At 37.0% G+C, this 12,536-nt stretch overlaps 1 protein-coding gene across 2 annotated transcripts; it reads right to left on the reverse strand.

Annotated features, from left to right (window-relative positions):
* Positions 1–2,565: 2,565 nt before the first annotated feature.
* On the reverse strand, positions 2,566–8,571 carry LOC103406876 (disease resistance protein RPV1-like). 2 transcript variants are annotated; one of them, XM_070805476.1, is made up of 8 exons: positions 7,936–8,571; positions 7,774–7,839; positions 6,504–7,596; positions 6,009–6,302; positions 5,142–5,891; positions 4,337–5,030; positions 3,395–3,889; positions 2,566–3,272 (listed from the first exon to the last, which is right to left on the reverse strand). In XM_070805476.1, the coding sequence occupies exons 1-7, from the start codon at positions 8,466–8,468 to the stop codon at positions 3,627–3,629; spliced, it is 3,693 nt and encodes a 1,230-aa protein (XP_070661577.1). In that variant the 5' UTR covers positions 8,469–8,571; the 3' UTR covers positions 2,566–3,272; positions 3,395–3,626. The 2 variants fall into 2 exon arrangements, with proteins under 2 accessions (XP_070661577.1, XP_028953062.2); XM_029097229.2 differs by lacking the exon at positions 7,774–7,839.
* Positions 8,572–12,536: the final 3,965 nt, after the last annotated feature.

Here is a 12,536-nt window from a genome sequence, read left to right on the forward strand (position 1 = left end):
GCCAATCCCTGGCCGGAAGTGTGCCGACGAGGACGTCGGGCCCCTAAGGGGGTGGATTGTAACATCCCACATCGCCCAGAGGAGTGATCCTTAAATGTATATTCTCATTCCTACCTAGCATGAGGCCTTTTGGGAGCTCATTGGCTTCGGGTTCCGTAGGAACTCCGAAGTTAAGCGAGAAGAAGGCCAGAGAATTTCCAGGATGGGTGACCCACTGGGAAGTTGCTCGTGAGTCCCCAAAGACAAAACCGTGAGGGAATGGTAAGTCCAAAGCGGACAATATCGTGCTACGGTGGTGGATTGTAACATCCCACATCGCATAGGAGAGTGATCCTTAAATGTATATTCTCATCCCTACCTAGCACGAGGCCGGGAGCTCACTGGCTTCAGGTTCCGTAGGAACTCTGAAGTTAAGCGAGAAGGAGGCCAGAGCATTCCCAGGATGGGTGACCCATTGGGAAGTTGCTCGTGAGTCCCCAAAAACAAAATCGTGAGGGAATGGTAAGCCCAAAACGGACAATATCGTGCTACAGTGGTGGAATGGGCCCGAGATGTGGTGGACCGATTGTAACATCCCACATCGCCCAGGTGAGTGGTCCTTAAATGTATATTCTCATCCCTACCTAACACGAGGTCTTTTGGGAGCTCACTGGCTTTGGGTTCCGTAGGAACTCTGAAGTTAAGCGAGAAGGAGGCCAGAGCATTTCCAGGATGGGTGACCCACTAGGAAGTTGCTCGTGAGTCCCCAAAAACAAAACCGTGAGGGAATGGTAAGCCCAAAACGGACAATATCGTGCTACGGTGGTGGAATTGACTTGAGATGTGGTGGACCGATTGTAACATCCCACATCGCCCAGGTGAGTGATCCTTAAATGTATATTTTCATCCCTACCTAACACAAGGCCTTTTGGGAGCTCACTGGTTTTGGGTTCCGTAGGAACTCTGAAGTTAAGCGAGAAGGAGGCCAGAGCATTCCCAGGATGGGTGACCCACTAGGAAGTTGCTCATGAGTCCCCAAAAACAAAACCGTGAGGGAATGGTAAGCCCAAAACGAACAATATCGTGCTACAGTGGTGGAATTGACCCGAGATGTGGTGGACCGATTGTAACATCCCACATCGCCCAGGTGAGTGATCCTTAAATGTATATTCTCATCCCTACCTAACACGAGGCCTTTTGGGAGCTCACTGGCTTTGGGTTCCGTAGGAACTCTGAAGTTAAGCGAGAAGGAGGCCAGAGCATTCCCAGGATGGGTGACCCACTAGAAAGTTGCTCGTGAGTCCCCAAAAACAAAACCGTGAGGGAATGGTAAGCCCAAAGCGGACAATATCGTGCTACGGTGGTGGAATTGACCCGAAATGTGGTGGACCCGGACCAGGATGTGACAAGGAATATCATCAGATCGTAGAAATAATTGGCAACAAGAGAACTACTTGACTGAAAAGTGAAATTAAACCAAAAATTACTACTCCTAATAACTCACGAAGTTCAACACAAACATTAAAGACTCCAAATAACTAAAGGATTTCAATAAAAATTTGAATAGGAAAAAAAAAGACTACTGCGTTTTTATTTTTTTTATTTTTTATAAATAAAACAGAAAATAGAAAGAATGAATGAATAGAGGAAAAAAAAAAACTACACAAACAAAAATGGAAAACGGAAAAGTAAAATTAAGTAAAGCACAATTAAGATTAAGGGGCAATTCCCAGCAACAGCGTCAACAACTTGATGTATATTTAAACTAACCTAAATAATAGATTAATTTAAACCAAATTAAAATGCACAAGAGCACGAATCAATTGTAGTAAGATATGCAAACACAAGATCGATCCCACATGGATTGCTTTAACACCAATTTAACCAACTAATCACGCTAGACTTAATTAAACAACAAAGGATAAATTGAATTGAATAATTGAGTAATTGATTAAACTAAAATTAACAAGAAAAAAAGAAAAGGCAATTAATTAAAATAAGCATACGACACAAAAAAAACCTAGGGTTATGAATTCACCAATAAAAATCCTATTTACATCTCCCAGAGCCAACTACCATCCAATTACCATGTCAATGTTAAATGTTGTTCTTTCTAAGGTATGAATTAATATGTGGTCAGGCATCAACTATCTCTACGCAATAATTATATCATATTGGTTAGGCATACAAATTAAACACATAAAAACCCCTTAAGCGTAGAAGAATCATGTCACCCAAGTAGAACTCGCCTGATATTGGTCATCCTCGTTAGTTTGTCTACTATTCTTAATCTTAATTCCAATAAACCTAATTGATTGGTCATTCTCATAAATTTATCTAAATATCTAGATGAAAAATTGCTAAAGGTGATCAGTCATTAGAAATCCGAACCTAGAGTTAAATACGCTCAAAGATTTGAAATCCCATAAGACATCCTTTAAAGCATTTTTTTTGTCGGAACATTTAAAGCAATTAAATAAATAAATTACCACATTTTACGGGATATAAAATCTCATAAGATTTGAAATTTAATGTTTATGGGGTAAAGATCAAGAGACTCAGGTGTCCAGCTGAATGCTACATGAAGTTTAATGACTTATCCAAGCCTGGAACCTCAGTGAGTTTGGGCGAATCACTTACCTCCAACTCTGTCATATTTGACATTTCCGAAAAATTGGGCATTGTTTTCAATGCAGGGCAATCAGCGGCATACAGAAATTTCAAATTTGTTGGTAAATCATGTATTGTACGAAGGTTAAAGCATTCATTTAACCTCAATGTTTCAAGCTTTGTAAGACCACTGAGGCTGGGTAGGGTATGAAAATCATTCCCTTGAAGATACAAAACTTGTACAGAAATTAACTCCCAAAATCCTGAGGGATTGCATCATGTGCTAATTTCACACCTTCTAGGGATAAAAGAGTGAGATTCTTCGATCTAACCGTGGAAGATGGTATTTGGCTTATGGCGGTATAATCTGCTTCAAGTATTCTCAATGATTTCATCTCCCATAAATCCTCATGCACTTCTCTGAATTCTAAACAGCCATTAAGAAGAAGAGTCTCAACAGATTTTAACTTATAGAAATCCCTTGGAAGAGAACTAAGCTTTTCGCATTCTTTAAGTTTCACCAAAGAAAGTTTTTGAAGTTGACCAATGGAGGGGTGAATCTCGGACAGACCCCCACAATCTTCCAGTATCAACTCTTCAAGATTTGGGACTTGTGAAAAGTCCGGTGATTTAATTAGAGAGTCGGAATGACTGAGGTTCAGCATTTTCAACCTCTCTAGCAACTGTTATAGAAAACCAAAGGAAAATTGAAATTAACATCCAAAAGGAAGATGTCATAAAAAAAAAAAAAAGGAAATCCAAAAACAAATAGAAACAGAACATCATCATGTGTAATTGATCGTACCTTATAACCCTACCAAACTTGGACCAGTGTGCTACACTGCATATCTAAAACAACTAGTCTTGCTTGATCAAAAAAGTCATTTGGTATGGACTTTAAAGGGCATCCTTCCCAACACAACTATATTAACTCTTTGGGAAGATGTTTGTATTCTCCATTGAGCTCAACGTATTTGAGATGAAGGAATCTCAGTTTCTTCATATTGGCAAATGCTTCTGTACTAAAACTAGGCATGCTAGAGCTTGGAGGCCAAGGATAAGGGAAATTTAGAGAGGCGCGTAAGAGGATCTTCATCCATTGGGTCGGATATCTGATCTCCTCTGTTACCGACAGCTGGACCCTGTGGCTTCCAATAATCAAGAGACCGAGAAAGGTGCGTAAGAAGATCTTCGTCCATTGGGTCAGATATCTGATCTCCTCTGTCCCTGACTGCCGGACCCTGTGGCTGGAAAAGTATTGGGAGATTCTCAGGACGAGTTTGAGGCTGAATATGACGGCCTGCAGGAAAAATACCAGGAGGCAAGGAAAAACGTGAATACGCAAGGCTGAGAGGATCATGATCATGCACTGCTATAGTACTACCCATGTAATTACTGAGATCATAATCATTAGATGGCTCATAATTATCAGCTGACTCCTCATAGAACCGAGCTGGATGTTGGTAAAAAACATAACTAGCTTGGCCCAAATCATGCGTATTTTCCTTTATAGGTTTGTTCCACACTAGATTAACCATTGTTCTTATTGATGGCAAATGATGGCAAAATGTTTGAAAGTGGAGAAAATTTTGGAGATTTTCTATTGAAAAAATCCATCATTTCTTAGTCTTGCGGATGAGATTTTTTATCTTTAACATGAACAGCCCAACAATCTATTCAACTCTCATAGTCTCACTATTTTCAAATGGTAAAGGCCAAGAGACTAAGATGTCCGGCTGAATGTTACCTGAACAAGTAGATGATGAATAATCAAGAGACAAAGAGAGGCGAGTAAGAGAATCTTCGTCCATTGGGTCGGATATCTGATCTCCTCTGTCACTGACTGCAGGAAAAGTATTAGAAGACAAGGAAAAATGTGAATGCGCAAGGCTGAGAGGACCATGATCATGCACTGCTATAGTACTACCGATGTAATTTATGAGATCATAATCATTAGATGGATAATTATCAGATGTCGCCTCATAGAACCGAGCTGGATGTTGGCAAAAAACAAAACTAGCTTGGTCCGAATCATGCGTATTTTCCTTCATAGGTTTGTTCCACACTAGATTAACCATTGTTGTCATTGATGGCCCATAATAATCAAGATCTCCTGAAATTTGAACTTCAACTTTATCCCCACTTTGCAATTTGAGCTTATCGTTCGATAGTTGTCCTTGCCAAAGTCTAGGCGTATCCGAATATCTGCTGCCTAAGTAAGCCTGCAACTTTGTACGCTTGGTATTATTTATAACAGTAATGCCAAATTTACTTGCAAATGCATACTTGTGCAAGAAGCACAGAGTCAGCCCTTTAAAAGTACGACCATCATTCGGGGGAATATCAAAACTGACTGTATTGCCATGGTTAACAAACTCAAACCAATCAGGAACAAAATTCCCATAGAGGAAAACGCCACCAAATCCGCACGAAGTCCATCCCTACATATACAATGCAAGTGTCTTACATACATATATACACATGTAAACGTGCGTTTGTGTGTGCATGTGCACGATAGGAAGGCAATGAGAGAGAGAGAGAGTGTGAGATACCTGTAGGATGTTCTTCCCAAAATCAACTGTGAGATTGGTGCAGTTACTCATATCAATCAATGTCATGAAGTTTAATGACTTATCCAAGCCAGGAACCTCAGTGAGTTTGGGCGAATCACATACCACCAACTCTCTCATATTTGACATTTCCGAAAAATTGGGCATTGTTTCCAATGCACGACAATCATCAGCGTACAGAAATTTCAAATTTGTTGGCAAATCAGGGATTGTACGAAGGTTAAAGCAGTAATTTAACCTCAATATTTCAAGCTTTGTAAGACCATTGAGGCTGGGTAGGGTATGAAAATAATTCCCTTGAAGATCCAAAACTTGTAAAGAAATTAGACTCCCAAGATGATGAGGGATTGCATCATGTGCTAATTTCACACCTTCTTGGAATAAAAGAGTGAGATTCTTCAATCTAACTGTAGAAGATGGTATTTGTATTCCCAATGATTTCATCTCCCCTAAATCCTCATGCACTTCTCTCAATTTAGAACATCCAGTAAGAAGAAGAGTCTCAACAGATTTCAACTTATAGAAATCCCTTGGAAGAGAACTAAGCTCTTCGCATTCTTTAAGATTCACCAAAGAAAGTTTTTGAAGTTGACCAATGGAGGGGTGAATCTCGGACAATCTCAGACAACGTTCCAGTATCAACTCTTCAAGATTTGGGACTTGTGAAAAGTCCGGTGATTTAATGAGAGAGTGGGAATGACTGAGATTCAGGATTTTCAACCTCTCTAGCAACTGTTACAGAAAACCAAAGGAAAATTGAAATTAATATCCAAAAGGAAGATGTCATAAAAAAAAAGGAAATCCAAAAATAAATAGAAACAGAACATCATCATGTGTAATTGATCGTACCTTACAACCCTCCCAAACTTGTACCAGTTTGCTACACTGCATATCTAAAACAACTAGTCTTGGTTGATCAAAAAAGTCATCTGGTATGGACTTTAAAGGGCATCCTTTCCAACACAACCATATTAACTCTTTGGGAAGATGTTTGTATTCTCCATTGAGCTGAACGTATTTGAGATGAAGGAATCTCAGTTTCTTCATATTGGCAAATGCTTCTGTACTGAAACTAGGTAGGCTAGAGCTTCGAGGCCAAGTATAAGGGAAATTTAGAGCAAGTCCTTCAACTTCTTCAGTTCCCTGTTAACAAAAGGTTATATTCATGTGTAAGAAACTGATTATTTGCATATATTTACATGTATTATTATTCATTAGGCAAAATCACCTACGGTGATTATATTTACACATAAATGTTGTTTAGTGTATAATAGACATACGTGGGTTATATATATGTTTTCAAGCAGGATGCATTATGCAAAACTTTATTGGGAATGTACTTACAAATTTATTTCTCAAGACTTCGGAGGCCTCTTGACAATTCCACAACCTACTCCATTTTCCAGGGTGATCAAGAGATTTTTCAGAAATGATTACTCTGGCCATTTCCCGAAGTAAATCATGCATATTCAACTCATTCCCCTCAACAGTTAGAAGACATCGTTCACGGAGGACATTGATTCCTATTGTTCCAAAAAATCCGCACCGATCTAACATTTTTGCGACAAAGTTCTTGTTTACTCCAATAAAGAAACAAGATATGTCAAGAAATATAGCCTTCTCTAAACGATGTAGCCCGTCAAAGCTTATTCTGAGTCGATTTACAATGTTTTCATCTGGATATCTTCCCAATTTCTCCAATTGACTTTCCCACTCTGCCAATGGTCTTTTAGTCAAAAGAGATCCTAAAACTTCAAGCGCTAGTGGTAAACCTCCACAATAAGAAACAACCTTTTCTGAAACTTCAAGATATCCTTGATCAGGACAACTATTTTGAAAGGCATGCCAACTAAATAGCTCAAGAGCTTCTTCTTCATTCATTTCCTTAGCCTGAAATTTTTTGTTCACATTTAGTAGTAGACGTTCATCTCGTGTCGTTATGATAATTCTACTTCCAGGACCAAACCAATCATGACTTCCAACTATTGCATCCAGTTGTTCCACTTTATCTATGTTGTCCACAATGACAAGTATCTTTCTATGTCGAAATTGTTGTTTTATCAGACCGATACCTTCGTCAACACAGCTTATTTCATGCTTCTTTTTCAAGATGTTAGAAATAAGTTTTTTTTGCAAATCAACCAGATCATGTTTACTTGTAGTCTCGCGAACGTCGGCAATGAAACATTTGAATTCAAACTGAGGATGAATTTGGTTATAAATGGCTTTGGCAGCTGTTGTTTTACCCAATCCACCCATCCCCCAAATTCCAACCGTGAGAACATCATTTGATCCACCACTTGAAAGATAACTGGTAATATCTTGAACGCGAGAATTGATTCCAACTATGTGCTTGGCCACATGTAATTCGTTAGTGCTGGTGAGCCATTCACAAATATTCTCGTCAATAATTTTTTTAATGAACTCTGCTTCGGGCCTGAAAATTGAATTCGTAAGCATTAGTGGGACTCAATGAAGGCTCGGTAGGAGATATCAGTACATAAACAATTTTCTTTCCTTCTTCCCTTCATATAATTAAGCATGTTAATTAATTGAGAGATCAAGTCATTCACTAAAAAGTTTCAAATCTTGAAATAAGCAGGTAAATGATTACCCGTTGCCAGTTGTTTGGTGGTCAGACAAATTTGTAGCTTCTGTATGAGCCTTTCTCCGCCTCTTCCTGACATGTGAAGGATCAGCGTGAGAGATTAAGGTGTATTGATTATGTTAATTAGAGTATTACAACTTAAATCTTGAAAAGCAGGTGAATAATTACCTATTATTAGCGCTTTGAAGATGGTGGCCAGACAAATTTGCAGCTTTTGTCAGAGCCTCTCTCCACTGATTTACCCTTTCTTGTTTAGCTTCACGTTTCTTGTCATCTTTTTCTTCACGGATGTCCTTTTCGTGCTTCTGAAATGCTTCGGCTAAATCTCTGTCCTGCTTCCTGACATGCGAAGGATCAACGTGATAGAATATTGGTAAAACATGTCGCCCCAGTTTGTCTCTACACTCCATGATCTTCACCAGCTCGTCAAGACACCAACTCGAATCCACATACATCTTTGAGAAGATAATGACAGAGATCCTCGACTCTTCGATTGCACGAAACAGTTTCTCTTTTATTTCTTCCCCTCTTGGTAGATCGTCATCATCAATAAAGACCTGGTACCCTCTGGCTTTTAATGCCGCGTGAAGGTGGCTCGTGAAGCCATACCGCGTGTCTTCACCCCTGAAGCTCAAGAATACGTCGTACTTCCAGAGTATGGACTTGGAGGAGGACGAAAAGAAGGCTTCGTGGGCTGTCATGGCGGTATCCACCGTTATGGCATAGCAGTGGTTCAGATCACAGACTGAAAAAATGACAACATCTGCGTTTGCGTTGCCGAAGGATGATACTTGAACGTAAGTCAAGATCTTGAGTAAACAAAAGCAAAAGTTTATAATATAATATAAATGGTGCGGGGAAAGAGAGAAGAAAACAGGAAAAGAGGAATTAAATAAAACTCTGCAATTGAAAAAAAATAATATCCCCTTCTTTTTTTTTTAACAAACAAAAAAATCATTTTAAAATATAACGGTAGAAAAAGGACGAGGATTGTCTGCCCTCCACTTCCGGTGCTCTTCTCGTGCCCTCCTATTTGTGTGGTCACGGTTAAGCCACGTCAATATTTTATATTACTATTTATTTTTGTCTTATTATATCTATAAAAAATATATATATATATATAAAATGTTGACGTGGCTTAACCATGACCACACAAATCAGGAGGGCACAGAGAGGGCATCGAAATTGGAGGGCAGACAATCCTTGTCAGTAGAAAAACCCATCACAGCACTAGCAAATTCAGGAGAGAGAGAGACCTTTAAACTCCTCAGCAATACCATTCTGCTGAGGAGTATATGGGCATGAAACCATGTGTGAAATGCCCTTACTTGCTAAAAACTCCTTAAATTCTTTACTCACAACTCACCTCCTCCATCAGATTGGAAGCATTTAATTGAAGCATTAAACTGATTAAACACAAATGCAACAAACTTCACAAAAATTAAACAACCATCTGATTTCTTGATCATAGGAAATATCCACATGAATCTGGAAAATTCATCTACAAAGGTTATGTAGTACTTATACCCTTCTACAGATTGTACTGGAGATGGCACCCAATATATTGTTTGTCACTCAATTTCACCAACTTGTTTTTCCAAAATTGTGATTGCTCGATTATTTGCTTGCTTCCCTTGCAGAAGAATTCGATGCCCTTGAGTGAGCTTTTGCAAAAGTTGAGTGATTGTTTGCTAACTGCATATTAGCTTGAACCATAATGCAAAAGCTTCTTCCCATGTAGGTTTATTGGATTCCAAGGGTGTGGCTTCTTGTATGAACTCTGTGAATTGAGAATTAGAAGGTCAATGTTCCTTTGGCATTGTTTCCAAGCCATTAGGCATGCGCCTACAAAAAGAAGAAAATTGAAAATAGTAAAAAAAAAATAACGGAAGAAGACTTCTTTTTTTTTTAGCACGACGACATATTTTCACGCTAAGGAGATGGTGAGTTCGGCTAAGCAACTTAATTTAGTATTAAATTTGCCTTCTACGAGATTCGAACAAGAATTTATAGGAACATTTGGAACATTTCATTTTTGTCTTTCACTTACAAGTGAAAAGGAATATTATCAAACCGTAGTAATAAATGGCAACAAAAGAAAACTAGTTGATTGAAAAGAGAAATTAAACCAAAGACTACTACTCCTAATAACTCACGAAGTTCAACACAAACATTAAGACTCCAAATAACTAAAGGACTTCAATTAAAAATTGAATTGGACAAAAAAGAAGACTACCGTGTTTTTTTTATAAATAAAACAAAAAATAGAATGAATGAATGAATGAATGAATAAAGAAAAAAAAAGAACTACACAAACAAAAATGGAAAACGAAAGAATAAAATTAAGTAAAGCTCAATTAAGATTAAGGGGCAATTCCCGGTAACATCACCAACAACTTGATGTAAATTTAAACTAACCTAAATAATAGATTAATTTAAACCAAATTAAATTCACAAGAGCACGAATCAATTGTAGTAAGATATGCAAATACAAGGTAGATCCCACAGGGATTGCTTTAACACCAATTTAACCAACTAATCATGCTAGACTTAATTAAACAATAGGGGATAAATTGAATTGAATAATTGAGTAATTGATTAAGACTAAAATTAACAAGAAAAAAAGAAAAGACAATTAATTAAAATAAACATACGACACAAAAAAACCTAAGGTTATGAATTCACCAATAAAAATCCTATTTACATCCCCAAGAGCCAACTACTATCGAATTACCATGCCAATGTTAAAGATTGTTCTTTCTAATGTATGAATTAATCTGTGGTCAGGCATCAACTATCTCTACGTGATAATTATATCATATTGGTTAGGCATACAAATTAAACACGTAAAAACTTGTTAAGTGTAGAAGAATCATGTCAGCCAAGTAGGACTAGCCTGATACTGGTCATCCTCGCTAGTTTGTCTACTATTCTTAATCTTAATTCCAATAAACCTAATTGATTGGTCATCCCCATAAATTTATCTAAATATCTATATGAAAAATTCCTAAAAGTGATCAGTCATTAGAAATTTGAACCTAGAGTAAAATACACTCAAAGATTTGATATCCCATAAGACATCCTTTAAAGCTTTTTTTTTTTTTTTTTGTCGGAAAATTTAAAGCAATTAAATAAATAAATAACCACATTTTACGGGATTTTACTCAAAGATTTGATATCCCATAAGACATCCTTTAAAGCTTTTTTTTTTTTTTTTGTCGGAAAATTTAAAGCAATTAAATAAATAAATAACCACATTTTACGGGATATATATAAAATCCCATAAGATTTGAAATTTAACGTTTCTGGGATTAAACAACAAAATCCACCCTTAGAAAACCTTAAACCAATGAAAAATTGGTGATTAAAATGTGGGAAATAAGTTATGAAAAGAATTGTTTTTTTTTAATGAATGAAAATAGTAGTTGTAAATTAATAAGATAAAATGTCATGATAAAAGATAAATGTTCCCATAAGAATGTACCCATGTACAATTATAGTAATTTATAAAAATGTACCCATATACAATTTCAACATTAAAATCATATGTACTCAATGAAATTAAAATTGTGTTCATAGCAATATAATGGCCATTGGTTATGGTTTTGCAATATAATGTTCATTTGTTAGAATTTTGCAATATAATGGTCATGGAGGAAAAATAAGTTTGAAACTTTTTTTGGCAAAATTTAATTTTGGAGATACATATTCAATGTAATAATGTTGAATTTGAATACAAAGAATTTTGAGATTTTCAGCTACAAATGTTATTCAACCTTTTGAATGTGATAATCAATGTGGGAGAAATTATAAATTAAAATTTATTGTAAAAAAATATTAAAAAAAAGGTTTTTTTAGCCAAAATGGTCACTGAGATTTGCATAACACATCACTTTGGTCATTGAGATTGAAAACCAATAGAAATGGTCCATGAGATTGTCCATCATCCATTATTTTGGTCATTCCATTCAAAACTCCGTTAAGTGTCCCAGAGTTCTTGGCCGAAAGTTTGGGCAATTTTCAAAGCTTCGTAACTCAATCGTTTCTTAATCAAATTCGACCCATAATATATCAAAATGAAGATAGGAAAGTGTAAAACAAGATTATACCTATTTGGAAGCCCAATGGTTGCCGGAGATGGCCAGAAAATAGCCTGAAAAGTGACTGGTCCGCGGGAAAACTGGAAAACTTGCCGGAAACTGGGTAAACTTTAAACGTTCATAACTTCTTCAATACTCAACGAAATCAAGTTATTAAAAACAAAAATTATACTTCTCGACGAGAAAAAGAGAATGGTACCTTTCTCGACTACTAAATTGTTGTGGTTTGGCCAAAAAACGGCTCGAAAGTGGCTATCTTGGTCTCGAGTTGGCCAATTTTGAGCCATTTTCCGGCAAAAAAACGGAGAATTAGCCATCAAGAAAGGTATCAGTCTCTTCGTCTCATTGAGAAGTATGATTTTTGTTTTTGAATCACTCGATTTCGTTGAGTATTGAAGAAGTTATGAACGTTTAAAGTTTACCCAGTTTCCAGCGAGTTTTCCAGTTTTCCCACGGACCAATCACCTTCAGGCTATTTTCCAGCCATCTCTGGCAACCATTGGGCTTCTAAATAGGTATAAACTTATTCTACACTTTCTTATCTTCATTTTGACATATTATGGGTCGAATTTGGTTAAGAAACGATTAAGTTACAAAGTTTTGAAAATTGCCCAAACTTTCGGCCAAAAGCTTCGAAACACTTAACGGAGATTTTAACGGAAGGATCAA

The sequence above is a fragment of the Malus domestica genome, chromosome 02, assembly GCF_042453785.1.
Source record: "Malus domestica chromosome 02, GDT2T_hap1".
Lineage (NCBI taxonomy): Eukaryota > Viridiplantae > Streptophyta > Magnoliopsida > Rosales > Rosaceae > Malus > Malus domestica.